Here is a 14852-nt window from a genome sequence, read left to right as displayed (position 1 = left end):
CAAGGCATCGGTTCTGGTAGAACGATCTTCAATAAATTTCAGATTCAATTTTAACAATAAGATGAGCAGTATACCTGTATTCTTGTTCTCAATCATATAAAATATGTTAGTATTTAAAGCCTATAGAATTATTTCTTTCAAACATCATAAACAATATTACTGTTAAAATGAAGTTAACGGTAATGGTTTAATTGCTGCAATTATACTCCTTATCAATCAGTGTAATGAATCATGTAAAGATGTGTAAATTTCTCTTCATTGCCAGGGATTGACTGGAACCTGCTTGTTTTTCCTGAGGACTACTGAGAAAGCCATTACAACTGCCAATGTGTTCCAGGTTAGTGTTCAACATTTCAGAAATTTATGAAAATTGTGCTAGCACCACCCATCATTGCATCGGACCCTGTATCCTCAGCATGCTGCTAAACACTAAAAGCCTTAATGCACCCTACCGTATATACAAGTCCAGAGCCACTCAGCCCACGCGAAAGCAGGACACCTAATTTCCTTTTGCAGGCTCCCAATCCTGACAAAATAACCAAAATACTGCATTCCTTAAATACCTCGTCCTGCTGTGAGCTTAGCTATGGAACGTACTTTTGTGAAAAAATCAGAACTGTACGCCTTTCAAAGCACCTTAATTTAATGCACTTTAAATGGGGTTGGCAGTGAAACGCAGATTTGGGGTAAGGGGATCATCCCCAGAACACTTTGAGTTGTCGTGGGCCCGGCCTTGTAGCCCACACTTGGGATAACTTTAGCACTTTAGGCCTTTGAAAGCAACTTAATTTAATGCACTTCGACCTTGCTTGACACTGAAATGTAGAGTGGGGGCAAAGGGAGCATGTTAAGCAGTGGTTGGAAAGGGTTTTCCTTCTTCCCTTCTTTTAAATTATTTTTTATGTCTGCCCATCAGTACTAACTTGTCTTCAGATATCGCTTTCTCTTTATCAATTTCAGTTTTTTAATTGTCTTTTAAAAAAAATAAGTATATTCTTTAGCTTTTACTTGCTAGTAGTCAACTTTGTACTTTGCTCGACAGGCCCCCAGGAGCGCCATTGTAATGATTTTAACTAACCACACAATAAAGAATCTATCTATCTTATCTGTCTCATCCTGAATGTGTTTTCTGTGATTTTGGGCACAGGTAAATATTTTCACCATTGCATGTCAATTTCAGATGGGGACTTGAGCAAATTGATAGAAGAGGGCATTAATATGAAGTACATGAAGAGTTTTGGGCACAGAAAGAATTTGTGAAGATCACAGTGTTTTTTTTAAATATTGGAGCACACTTTGATAAAAACCAAATCATCCCACAGGAACAGGGTGGGTTTAAAGCCGGCCATTCTACAATCGACCATTGTTTTGCTCTTTGGGCTATAGCACGGAAGTCAATGGAAACACGGGGTAGGTTATTCTGTTGTTTTGTTGACTTCTGTGCAGCCTTTGATCTAGTGGATCGTGAGCTGCTGTGGGAGGCCCTAATTAGTCAGGGAATTCCTAATGATATACTGCGGCTGCTACAAATGCTCCACACTAAAAACTGGGCCCAGATAATTTTAGACATAGGTGGTAGTTTATCTGGGAAAATAGAAATTGGAAATGGTCTGCGACAGGGATGTGTATTAGCTCCCCTGTTGTTTTCCTTGTTCCTAGCAGACCTACCATTAATGTAGGGGAATACAACTGGGGCAAGCCCGAAATTAAATGGCAAGCAGATTGCATGTTTACTTTATGCCGACGATCTGGTGATTATGGACCAGACCGAGGTTGGCTTGCAAAGAAAACGGAATGTGTTTAATGACTACTGCTCAAGGAAAAAACTTGTGATAAATATGGATAAGACCAAAACCTTGAGCTTTGGCCGGAGGAAAACTGAGTTCTCATGGTGGATTGGGTCAGAAAAAGTGGAATCAGTAACAGAGTATAGATACTTCAGGTTATGGTTCGAGCAAAATTTGAAATGGAATACCCACTTAGAGGCATCTAAATTAAGAACCTCTGCACCGATTAGCGGTCTGAAATTGTTTAATAAAGCCTATGGTGCTATGACCGACAAACCAGTGCTAAGAGCATATTCTGCTATTGTACGCCCGCAATTTTTGTACTGCGCAGAACTGTTATTTCTAAGTGGCAAGGAAAACTGGGATGTGGAAGAAGGTCAAAACATAACAAAGTTATTTACACTCCCCCAGTCAGCAATGGTTCAGGCTGTAAGACTGGAACTAGGACTGACTTCATGGGGTATGCAAGTTGGTATGGCCCTATTGTGCTTCTGGCAATGCCTAGAAATAGTTACAATTACCAAAATATCCCAATGGTGTCAAAATGAAATACAGGACACCGAACTAAAATGGACAAGAGAGACTAGGGGGAAATTAATAAAGCTATGCAATAAGATGACCGTTAATGTGTGCCCTACTGTCTCCGCGGCTAATATTGATAACAAGTTACTCAGGTCGATGGGGAAGGAAATATCGCATGCACAGGACAAAATCTATCTTGCAAGTAAAACTTCGATTCGTTTTATGATTGATGCATTGAATAATGATCAATGCTTCCCCTACATTGATAAGTTACCGTACCGTCAATTACGAAATGAGGTTTTGAGGGTAAGAATTGGGGTAAACCCTTGTTATATGAACAATCCGTTAAAGCGGGATATGATCAATGAAGAGGGAAGCTGCACCTGCTCTTTAGGGTCCAAATGTGATATGCCGCATACCTTACTTGATTGTTTGAAGTTTTTGGACTTACGTATTAAGTTTTTAAAACCAATATTTATGAAATATGAGATCAAAACTAGGACCCAGGCTGTGACACTGATGACAGAAATGGCCCACTTAGATATTGCTGTGGCTATGGGAAAATATGTGCACAAAGTGAAGGCATTTTTATATCTTTTTAACGAGTTTTAACAATTAGTTATTTTTAAAACAGATAATCGTGGGGTTTTAGTTCAAATATGTTCTAGGATGTATTTATGTGTGTTAATGAAATGTTTTATTAAATTTTTTAGATGAACTTTTATTGATATGTATTGTTTGTGGACCAACGGTCCGAATAAACGTGAAATAAACCGAAACCGAAATGGGGTTGGTAGTGAAACGCAGATTTGGGGTAAGGGGATCATCCCCAGAACACTTTGACTTGTCGTGGGCCCGGCCTTGTAGCCCACACTTGAGATAAAATTATCACTTTAGGCCTTTGAAAGCAACTTCATTTATTGAACTTTAACCTTGGTTGACACTGAAATGTAGAGTGGGGGCAAAGGGAGCATGTTAAGCAGTAGTTGGAAAGGTCTTTCCTTCTTCCCTTCTTTTAAATAATTTTTTATGTCTGCCCATCAGCACCAACTTGTCTTCGGATATCGCTTTCTCTTTATCAATTTCAGTTTTTTAATTGTCTTTAAATAAAATAAGCATGTTCTTTAGCTTTTATTTGCTAGTAGTCAACTTTGTACTTTGCTTAACAGGCCCCCAGGAGCGCCATTGTAATGATTTTAACTAACCACACAATAAAGAATCTATCTATCTTATCTGTCTCATCCTGAATGTGTTTTCTATGATTTTGGGCACAGGTAAATATTTTCACCATTGCATGTCAATTTCAGATGGGGACTTGAGCAAATTGATAGAAGAGGGCATTAATATGAAGTACATGAAGAGTTTTGGGCACAGAAAGAATTTGTGAAGATCACTGTGTTTTTTTAAATATTGGAGCACACTTTGATAAAAAGCATTAAAAATATCTTTCAAAGAAAAGAAGATGAGATAACATTGTAATTTGCACACACCTCTCATTTCTGAATTGATTCTGTCTCAACTGAAGGTTTACTGGAATACTGAAAAGATTAAGCATTGTTTTTCTTAAAATAAATATTCTAACTTTTTCTTCCACTCATCAGTAAAGGACTGGAGGTTCTTTATCTGCCCCCTCTTGGGCAACAGCAAGTCAAATATGCACAGCAAAAATGTATCTTTTGCTTTTGGGTTCACTAAGGGATTATGATGGCAGTCGGACGAGCGTCCGACTGCCATCCTTGTGGGAACGGGATCAGCTGACAGGTAGTCGACAGTCCCACCCGCCAAATTATGATCCGACCGCCCTGGAGGCAGCTGAAACATGCCTATTTGCATTGAGGCTTGTGCTATGGCTGGGAAAAGGGCCAAAGCACATTCCTCAATGCCAAAAGGCATGTTTGTAAACATCCCTGCACCCTGTGGCAGGCCACAATGCAGGGATGGTTAGGGGTGCACCACAGGTGTCCCCCAGCACCCATAGTGGAGGGCCAAGGAGGACAGGGGTCCTGCTAGAGGCCCCAAAAAGCCCTTTCACCAGCCTTTTCACATCAGAAGAACACACTAGAAGACACTTAAAGGAGAAATGATGCTCCCACTCCTGTTGTTACTGTGAACATAATAGCAGTAATAAAATACATAAACAAATATACAGCACCTAATTGGTCTGTGTTAAATATCAACAAATCATTATATGTGACCATCATTTGGCCCCATGAGTCCTTTGAGAAGTTGGAAGGGACGCCTGTAGTCACACCTCCGTCAAGGCTCTTCCCCCATTCTCTTTAACTTATTCCTGGAACCACTAGCAAAACTCCTAAATTCAGCTAACATCCACTACTTTATGTACGCTGATGACACCCAGCTATATCTCAAAATTGCCTCTCCAGATGACATTATATCCCTCAATTAACCCTCAACTTAACCACGCATATCTCCTTACCAATCATGCCTTTACAACAACATTCTGTGGGAAAGGCATGAGTGGGAAAGGAATGTGTGGTAAAAACGCATTTGTGGATTGGGCTGCATTGTATAGGCATGTGTGGTTTAGTCATGCATGCCTCTGTGATACAACCATGAGCAAAATCCCCAGATAGTCAGATGTACAAATGCCCCCAGAATGTGGCCATGTAGGGCTGCCTGCTTGATTTGATTTGATTTATCGATTTGTATAGCGCACGTATGCCCAAAGGCGTCTTGGCGCTGGATTTGGCAGGAAGTGCAGGTTAACGGGACAATGTGATATTCCTATGAGATTCCAGCAAAATCAGTTGGCAAATAGCCACGTTTTTAGTTGTCTTCTAAAAGACATAAGTGATGTACTGCTTTTAATCGATATTGGCAGGAGGTTCCAAGTTTTTGCAGTCCCCAATAAGAAGCTTTTGCCTCCTCAGCGAACCTGCTTATACTTGGGCATTTGTAGCAGTTTTGATTGACTGCTAGCAATGCCTATTCTTTATCTGGGTCAGACTTTCAATTAGCTTAATATACACATTTCAAAGTGATTGCTTCTATTGCAGAGAATGTTGATTTCTGGTGTGTGTTGCAACATTGTTTTTGCTTATTTTATTCATTATATCTTTGCTATAGCCTGAAGTAAAACATGGAAATGGGTCTAATGAAAGGGTTAGTGACAGAGGGCAACACTGGTGGTAATCTGTATTGTAACTGTAAAGGGGTTATACCCATAAGTCTCCATCAAAGCAAATGTTTATGTCTTGCCTGAACCTACTCAATGAAGTTACACTGCTGATACGGCCAATGAGCTAGAGAAATGAACAAAAGTACAAGGTTTAAAGCCATCACAGTGCATAAAATTGTTACAGCTAAAGGATGTTGACGGGTTTATACCCAGACAATTGAACCCACTGTCAAATTAGCACTCGAGACAGTTCTGTTGAGAGTGGTTTTGAGAGTTTTTTAGTACATGCGTTTTGAAGAGAAATAGAATTGTAAGAGGTGCAATCAACAGGTTATTTCCATATCTTCAGAAAAACTTCTAGCCTCATCTCAAAAAGAGAGACAGGGATATTCCCCCATGACTTTATGCAGAGATCCTAGATAACCTGTGGACTAATCTTTATACAAATTTGTATTTAATTCTACCTAAAGTCAGTTGATGATGAAACATGTTCTTTCATCCTTACCACCGTTTTCTTCCCCCTCAACTTTGCCTAGGACCCCACCCTACAGTCACGACATGAAGAGGGAAACATAACATAATTCGGGCTACCTTATTTCTCCACCAGGAATGTGAAATCTGTTTGTATGTACACTCCATCTGCCTACACTAATCATCCCATAATGTGTGCTTTTTACCCGGCTGTGGGTTCCGATAACCCAAACCTACATTACAAAATACATGCTTAGTACTTATTATCAGCATTGTCTCTGATACAGGGGTGCCCTTAATAAATATCCTACCAACTACAAGTGAATCAACGTTTTTAGATGAAACAGTCCTCCCACAAAACATCACAAATATCTGTCACTCATGCAGGGAGCTGAGATAAAGCTCCGTACTTATTCTAGATCTTCACAGAGGTCTTCCATCACTCTTCACTGCAGATCATATGTTTCGGTTCATTAGGACTTCGGCCCTAATCTACCTCAGCTGGTTTCATATGGGTTTCCCTCTTACTTAACTCTACCTAGGCACTTCATGCACTTTTTCTCGGATGGTGCACAATAAGGCAGTGATGCACAGCTGAGAAGTGCAAACCAGAGAAAAGATCTGTTCTTTCTGTGACCTTCTTTAGAACTCCGAATGGATCAGGCACGGCCATGATCAGAGAGAAAGAGAGAGCGAGAGAGAGAGAGAGTTGAAATAGTAGAACTGTTTATTTTATGTTTTTGAATAGTTGAGAAATCCAGGGTAATAGAATAAGCCCAGATAAAATGTGAATCGGCGTAGGAAGATAAGAGACTAGTTTCCTCCAATATTAAGTGTAACAGGAGAGTGATTAGAAACACACAGTGGCAATGCCTATTGTGAGAAGTTGGCCTGATGTATGATGTCTCCAATTCTGGGAGCACCTTATATCAGTCCAAACAATCCCTTATGGTGGTGGTTGTAAGTCAACCTTAAAGACAAGCTATCCTAGAGGTAGCATGGACTAAGCAGCCTAAAGCCTTAACTCAAGAGGACATGTGAAGCCAGCTGTTTTACCATATGCAATCCTGTAATATCAAATGAAAGGACACCACACAAGTTATATATTATAAAAATATATGTATTTATTCTCAGAATAATCCCCAGTACTCTTTATGAGTATAGAAGCACAAGCGTTTAAACAAAAGCACAGTATAACATATGAAAGTTGCACAATTATGGATGAGGCCGGTGGCCACTCAAACCATATATCAAAAAAGTGGTATAAGTATCACTAATCGATCAGTGGTAAGGACTAGTGACCACTGCGCCTACGGCCTGGTCACCCCCACGCTCCTGTGCCTGCTGCCGCTGCCGCAGCCCCAGCCTCCCGAGGGCCGCCGAGCCCACACCAGCTTTTCCCGCCGCCCCAGCCTCCCGAGGGCCGCCGAGCCCACACCAGCTTTTCCCGCCGCTCCAGCCCGTGGCCCTGCCCCCCCGACAGCCGATTGGCTCACGCTCCCGCCTCCCCGCAGACCCTCCCGACCGGCTCCCTTCTTATGACGTCCCCAGAGCGACCGCGCAGCGGACGCGTGCAGCGGGAGCACCGAATGAGCGCCGAAGGTGCGCCAAAGGTAAGCCCGTCCGCGCCTGGACCGCGCCCAGCGCCAGGACCCCTGGCCCTCGCAGACCCCAGCCCACCCGCCGGACGTACGACGCTGCCACCCTCAACGCACTCAACGCCGGCCGAACCCCTGGATGCTACCGAGCCACCCCGAGACGCACCCACGGACCCTTCATCTGCCAGTCCTGCAAGTTCTCCTGCACCCGGACCTGCACTGCACCAGCACCCACCAAGCCGAACTCCAGCAGCACCCACCTGAAGTGCATCAATCAATCAATCAATCAATCAAAGGCATTTATAGAGCGCACTACTTACCCGTAGGGTCTCAAGGCGCTTGGGGGGGGGGGGTGCCGCTACTGCTCGAACAGCCAGGTCTTGAGCTTCTTCCTGAAGGAGAGGTGGTCTTGGGTCAGGCGTAGGTCGGCCGGGAGGGAGTTCCATGTCTTGGCGGCCAGGTAGGAGAAGGACCTTCCTCCTGTAGTGGCTCTACGGATGCGTGGGACGGCGGCGAGGGCGTGGCTGGCAGATCGGAGGTGGCGTTTGGGAGCGTAGAAGTTGATGCGGTTGTTGAGGTAGCTCGGGCCTTGATCGTGGAGAGCTTTGTGAGCGTGGGTAAGGAGGCGGAAGGTGATTCTCTTGTTGACCGGGAGCCAGTGCAGGTCTCTTAGGTGTCCGGAGATGTGGCTGTGTCGTGGGACGTCGAGGATGAGTCTGGCTGAGGCGTTCTGGATGCGCTGGAGTCTCTTCTGGGTCTTGGCGGTGGTTCCGGCGTAGAGTGCGTTGCCGTAGTCCAGTCGGCTCCTGCTCAACACCCGCTCCGTCCACAGACACGCCATCGAGCTCTGGAACCTGCTCGACACCACAGCCCCAGACGTCGCCTTCCTCACGGAAACCTGGATGAACGCCTCCTCAGCGCCCGACACCGCCATCGCCATCCCGAACGGCTACAAGATCATCCGGAGAGACCGCGTCAACCAGACAGGAGGAGGCATCGCCATCAGTCACAGGAACACCATCCGCATCACGACCAACACCGACGACACCATCGCACCCGCCGAACACCTGCACTTCCAGATCCATGTCAACCCCAAGACCACCCTCAGAGGCACCCTCATCTACAGACCCCCGGGACCACGCACACAATTCAGCGAGGACATCGCCGACTTCATCAGCCCGCTCGCCCTCCCCTCAGCCGACTACATCCTCCTCGGGGACCTCAACTTCCACCTGGAGAACAACGACGACCGCAACACCACCACCCTGCTGGAAAACCTCGCAAACCTGGGACTCAAGCAGCTGGTGACCACCCCCACCCACCTCGCCGGACACACTCTCGACGCCGTCTTCTCATCCAGCAAAGACATCGCCTTCAGCCACGCCACAGGACTCCACTGGACGGACCACAGCTGCGTCCACTTCACCTTCAGAAGAACGACGACCCACCACCACCAGCAACAGGTTGCCCGAAGAAGCTGGAACAAGATCACAGCCGACCAGCTCGCCGCTTCCCTGAGTCAGCACCCTCCCGCCAGCTCAGCGAACCCCAGCCAGGCCGCCGACAACCTCACGAAGTGGATCAGCAACTGCGCGGACGAACTCGCCCCTCTGAGGACCCCGCCCAGCAGACCCGGCAGCAAGAAAGCCCCATGGTTCACCGACGAACTCAAGAGCTCCAAGAAGAACTGCCGAGCCCTCGAGAAAGTCTGGAGAAGGGAACCAACACCGGACAACATGACCACCCTCAAGCTTGCCACCCGGAAGCACCACCAACTGATCCGCGCCACCAAGAAAACTGCATTCAAGGACCGACTGGACAACAACGCACACAACTGCAAGGAACTCTTCAACATCGTGAAAGAGCTCTCCAACCCCAACGCCGGAAACAACGACATCACCCCATCGCAAGACCTCTGCAACTCCCTCGCCTCCTACTTCCACAACAAGATCGCGGACATACACAACAGCTTCAGCATTCAACCATCGCACACAACGACCGCAGCAACGCCGCCCACCACCACCCTCCGCGCCTGGACTCCGATCAGCACCGATGACACCGTCCGCATGATGAACTCCATCCACTCCGGATCTCCGACCGACCCCTGCCCTCACCACGTCTTCAACAAGGCCGACGCTGTCATCGCACCCCACCTGCGGGACATCGTCAACACCTCCTTCGACATCGCCACCTTCCCGGAGAGCTGGAAGCACGCCGAACTCAGCGCTCTACTAAAGAAACCAACAGCGGACCCCACCGAACTCAAGAACTACCGCCCCATCTCGCTCCTCCCGTTTCCAGCCAAAGTCATCGAGAAGACCGTCAACAAACAGCTGGCCGCCTTCCTCGAGACGAATGGATCCCTCGACCCCTCACAGTCTGGCTTCCGAGCCAACCACAGCACCGAGACCGCCCTCATCGCTGCCACCGATGACATCCGAGCCCTGATGGACAACGGAGAAACAGCGGCCCTCATCCTCCTAGACCTCTCCGCGGCATTCGACACTGTCTGCCACCGCACCCTAGTGCAGCGCCTCAGCAACGTCGGAATTCAGGAGAAGGCACTGGAATGGATCGTCTCCTTCCTCGACGGAAGAACACAGAGAGTCCGTCTACCACCGTACAAGTCAGAGGCCACCGAAGTCATCTGCGGCGTCCCTCAAGGATCCTCGCTGAGCCCACCCTCTTCAACGTCTACATGAGCCCCCTCGCGCCCATCGCACGCCAACACAACCTGAACATCATCTCCTACGCCGATGACACCCAGCTGATCCTCTCACTGACCAACGACCCCGCCGCTTCCAGAGCCAACCTTCACGAAGGGATGAAAGATGTAGCCGAGTGGATGACGACCAGCCGCCTGAAACTGAACTCAGACAAGACGGAAGTCCTCATCCTGGGCTCCTCGCCCTCCGCCTGGGATGACTCCTGGTGGCCCCCCGCCCTGGGCACCGCACCCACACCGACAGACCACGCACGCAACCTGGGCTTCATCCTGGACTCCTCCCTCTCCATGACCAGACAAGTCAACGCCGTCTCCTCGTCATGCTTCAACATCCTGCGCATGCTACGGAAGATCTTCCGGTGGATCCCCACCGAGACCAGGAAGACGATCACCCAGGCCCTCGTCACCAGCCGACTGGACTACGGCAACGCCCTCTACGCCGGAACCACCGCCAAGCTCCAGAAGAGACTCCAGCGGATCCAGAACGCCTCAGCCAGACTCATCCTCGACATCCCCCGACGCAGCCACATCTCCGGACATCTGAGAGACCTGCACTGGCTCCCCGTCAACAAGAGAATCACCTTCCGTCTCCTCACCCACGCACACAAAGCCCTACACGATCAAGGCCCGAGCTACCTCAACAACCGCATCAACTTCTACGCTCCCAAACGCCACCTCCGATCAGCCAGTCACGCCCTCGCCGCCGTCCCCCGCATCCGAAGAACAACAACAGGAGGAAGGTCCTTCTCCACCTGGCCGCCAAGACCTGGAACTTCCTCCCGACCGACCTGCGCCTGACCCAAGACCACCTCTCCTTCAGGAAGAAGCTCAAGACCTGGCTGTTCGAGCAGTAGCAGCACCCCCCCCCCCCCCCCCCAAGCGCCTTGAGACCCTCCGGGTAAGTAGTGCGCTCTATAAATGTCCTTGATTGATTGATTGATTGATAGGGCCTTGGGAATCGCTGGGACTACACTGGACTAACAGCAGTTAGGACGGGAGTAGCCCGCGGGATTCGGGTGCAGCGCTAAAAGCACCCGCATGCACCAATGCAAAGTCAATGGTGCGTAAAAGTTATCGAGTTACAGTTTTAAGAATCTTCTGACTGGACTAGAAGGACAAAACTTTAGACTTAGACACTAGAGGTGTAAACCACTACAGGAGCACCGGCGTTCAAGAGTTACCTCACCCACAGGAAGCGGGTGCACAGGTGCAAAGATGTGTCGGGTTTTGTCACGAAGATCTAGGGTGCCTGGAGATGAAGATGCTGCAGGCGTCCAGAAGAGAAGTGTCCGGTGTGATCCAAGGGTGGATCGAAGATGTAGAGTACCTGAAAGCAGAGGGGAAAGAGTCTGGGTCACTAGCCAGTGACCAGGAAGGAACCAGGAAGGAACCAGGCAATGTCGGGCGCACTCAGGTGGTTGTCGTGAAGCTTGTCTCCGCTGCCACGTGGTCTCTGGGGCACCGAGGATGTCCTGGAGTGAATCACGAGCTGTCCCACGAAGGCTCTCGCTGTCGGCGGTGTCGGCTTCCGGATTGGAGTCAACAGGCCTTGGCAAAGGCAACCGACGCAGGATTCACAAAGATCGCTTCTTACTCGGACCAGCAAGGTCTGAGCGGGTGCTCCTTTTCAGGGGAGCGAGGGCCATCTGAAGCAACCAGACTAGCAGAGCAAATTCAAAGGTTCGTCGGTACTGGGGCCACTAGCCAACGGGCAAGCGACCGGACCAACGCGTTGAGCAGGAAAATGCAAAAGGGCCCCACGCCGCACTCGATGAGTGTGGAGGGGTAAGCTTCAGTGCACAAGCTGCTCAGGGCTGGAGCTTCTCAAACTCCAATGCACAGCTTCGAGGGAGCCTCGGATGCTGCACGGTCAGCGCTTCGTAGTTTTTCCATGATGGTCAGCCCCACGCTTCAGGTCGCCTCCACGGGTCTCAGCTTTGCAGGGACTGTGGATCGGGCTATTCGAAAGCAGGCATGCTGGGTCTTGTCGATCTCTGTCGCTCGAGTTCCGGCGGGAACTGCAACAAAGCAAACAGTGAGGTGCTGGATGGTGCCTGTTTGCACAGGGTGATCACTCCTTGACCACAAGGGAGATTCTTCAGTCTTCCACGTCTAGTGGGATGTCGACGGGTCCAGAGTTTCGTTTCATAAGTTTCAGTCAGGATAATCTGATGTGCATCTGCACAGCTCCTACTTTTATTCCTAATCAAGGGGCTGGAGAAGGAAAATGCAAAAGGGCCCCACGCAGCACTCAATGAGTGTGGAGGGGTGAGCTTCGGTGCAAAAGCTGCTCAGGGCTTGAGCTTCTCAAACTCCAATGCACAGCTTCGAAGGGAGCCTCGGATGCTGCACGGTCAGCGCTTCGTAGTTTTTCCAAGATGGCCGGCCCCACGCTTCAGGTCGCCTCCACGGGTCTCAGCTTTTCAGGGACTGTGGATCGGGCTGTTAAAAGGCAGGCACGCTGGGTCTTGTCGATCTCTGTTGCTCGAGTTCCGGCGGGAACTGCAACAAAGCAAACAGTGAGGTGCTGGATGGTGCCTGTTTGCACAGGGTGGTCACTCCTTGACCACAAGGGAGATTCTTCAGTCTTCCACGTCGAGTGGGATGTCGAAGGGTCCAGAGTTTTGTTTCATAAGTTTCAGTCAGGATAATCTGATGTGCATCTGCACAGCTCCTACTTTTATTCCAAATCAAGGGGCTGGATTACCTGCTAGGTCCCTCCTATGGGTGGGACCCAGGAAGGGGGTGGTTACACCCCTTTCCCTTTGTCCAGTTTCGCGCCAGAGCTGGGGCTGGAGTGCCCCAGAACCGGTTTGACTGGATTTTGCACGGGACACCTTGTGTGCCCTAGGCAGTGTCTAGTTTCTTTCAACCCTTCCTGCTCCAATCCACTATCTCCTGTCTGGGGTGGTGTAACACCTCCCTGTGACAGGAAACCCTTTGTCCAAGCCTCGCCTGCCAAGTTTCGGTCAGCAGCAGGAGGTCAGACTTGTGTTGGAGCAGCAGCATCCATTTTGTGATGCTGAGGCTCTGGTTAGGATTAACCGCGTTTTAAGTAAAGTAACATGTCTTCTCCCTCTAGAAGGGTGGAATGCTACCCCCGTTGCCAGAACTGGCGAGGGGGTAGTATTCCAAAGTGTTGACACCAAACAGGACATGTTTTGATAAAGCCAAACCAAAGTTAGCATTAACCGCGAGGATTATAATGCACTTAAGAGTATATGGTATGGCAGTATCACTGGAACAGCAGTAAAGAAATGGTTCTGAACACTGCAGACAGGCTCAGCTCATGCTAGAGCACCATCTCACATAAAACCAAGCACTCTGCCTCCAGGATTGTAAAGGCCTGCCATAGGAGTGACTTACAGGTGCATATGTGTCCAGATATAGGTTTAGACATAGGTATACTATATCTAAGCAAGGGGTGAGTACACCACCTTGCCCCAGCTGTGTGAACAGCCAGTTGTGTCAATTTGAATGGCCAGCCAGGGGTGGCAAAAGATATGCTGCAGCCCCTGGTAGGCCTTGGATGCACCTATGCCCATGGCACCTATAGTGCACTGTACAGGGGCTGATAAGGTGACCCAATCCAATTTAGTTATGCACCTAGGTTACATGGAGTCCATTTTAAAGAGAGAGCAGGTAGCCTGGAGCCCTGCATAGCAGGGTCCCAGGCCAACTAAGTCAAAAAACCAGCTAAACACAAGGCAAAAAATCTGGGGTAACCATAGTCAAGTATGCACCTTCCTACACCTATATCTGACAGAGGCCCGCAATGCGGCAAGATATAGATTAATGAGAAATATTGAAAGTCAGATATGGAAAAAAAGTGTAATATCGTCTTAGTGGATTGTCAGCACGTGAGAACCTCTACCCAAAAATATTAACTGCCAAAATTACAGTAATGCAAATTTGGATCTTGCTGCTTTCTATAATACTCAGAGTAGTGTCTAGCTTAGAATAAATAAGATAATAAAAATGTGCACAAAAAAAAGGTACAATTCCGAGTAGATATCCCAACCAGTTGGTCCTGAAATATACGAATATCATCTGAGGTAAGCCATATATTGACTAGGGGATCCATTAATTAAAATCCAAGGTACTTTGTTAATATATTCTTATGTTTGTCTTTAAACAGACACCAGCCATAAACAATTCTCAACCATATCCCCTCCATGAGCACTTTCAGTAATGTGAATGAATGTATAAGGCACAACATATCTTCCTTTCAATCACTGTTTCAAGTGTCTAAAAGTAACAGATGTCAGTCAAAATTATGTATTCGATCAACATGTGACCTTAAAAGGTGCAATAAAATACATGGAAATGACATTGCAACATGCATTGACATAATTGAAAGAGGATTATAAACAAATAACTAAAATAACACCACTTTTTCTTCTAGAGAGATGCAGAACATAGGAGAATATATAATAATATGTCTGATCTCAAACGTATATCGTGTCGTATAAACAATGACTAAAGAACTCAATTTGGGTGATGACACTGATTGCAAAATAACCTTAGCAGCCCTACATTGCCTACAATTTGCTTGTTTTAGAAAAGCTGATAAAAGAAATCCTCTTGGTATAGAATACAACTTGCAGAAT

General features: G+C 47.8%; 1 protein-coding gene across 1 annotated transcript in view; it reads left to right on the top strand.

Moving 5' to 3' along the window:
- LOC144828114 (dynein axonemal heavy chain 5-like) overlaps positions 1 to 14852 on the top strand; it is a 1079012-nt gene that overhangs the window by 12380 nt on the left and 1051780 nt on the right. The window contains exon 6 of the mRNA XM_078686235.1: positions 266 to 337. Within this exon, the coding sequence (XP_078542361.1) occupies positions 266 to 337 (72 nt within the window). The remainder of the gene's footprint in view (positions 1 to 265; positions 338 to 14852) is intronic.

Source organism: Lissotriton helveticus, chromosome 4_1 (assembly GCF_964261635.1).
Source record: "Lissotriton helveticus chromosome 4_1, aLisHel1.1, whole genome shotgun sequence".
Taxonomy (NCBI): domain Eukaryota; kingdom Metazoa; phylum Chordata; class Amphibia; order Caudata; family Salamandridae; genus Lissotriton; species Lissotriton helveticus.
The sequence above is the reverse complement of the archived record's forward strand: the minus strand, read 5'-3'. Positions and strand labels throughout refer to the sequence as shown.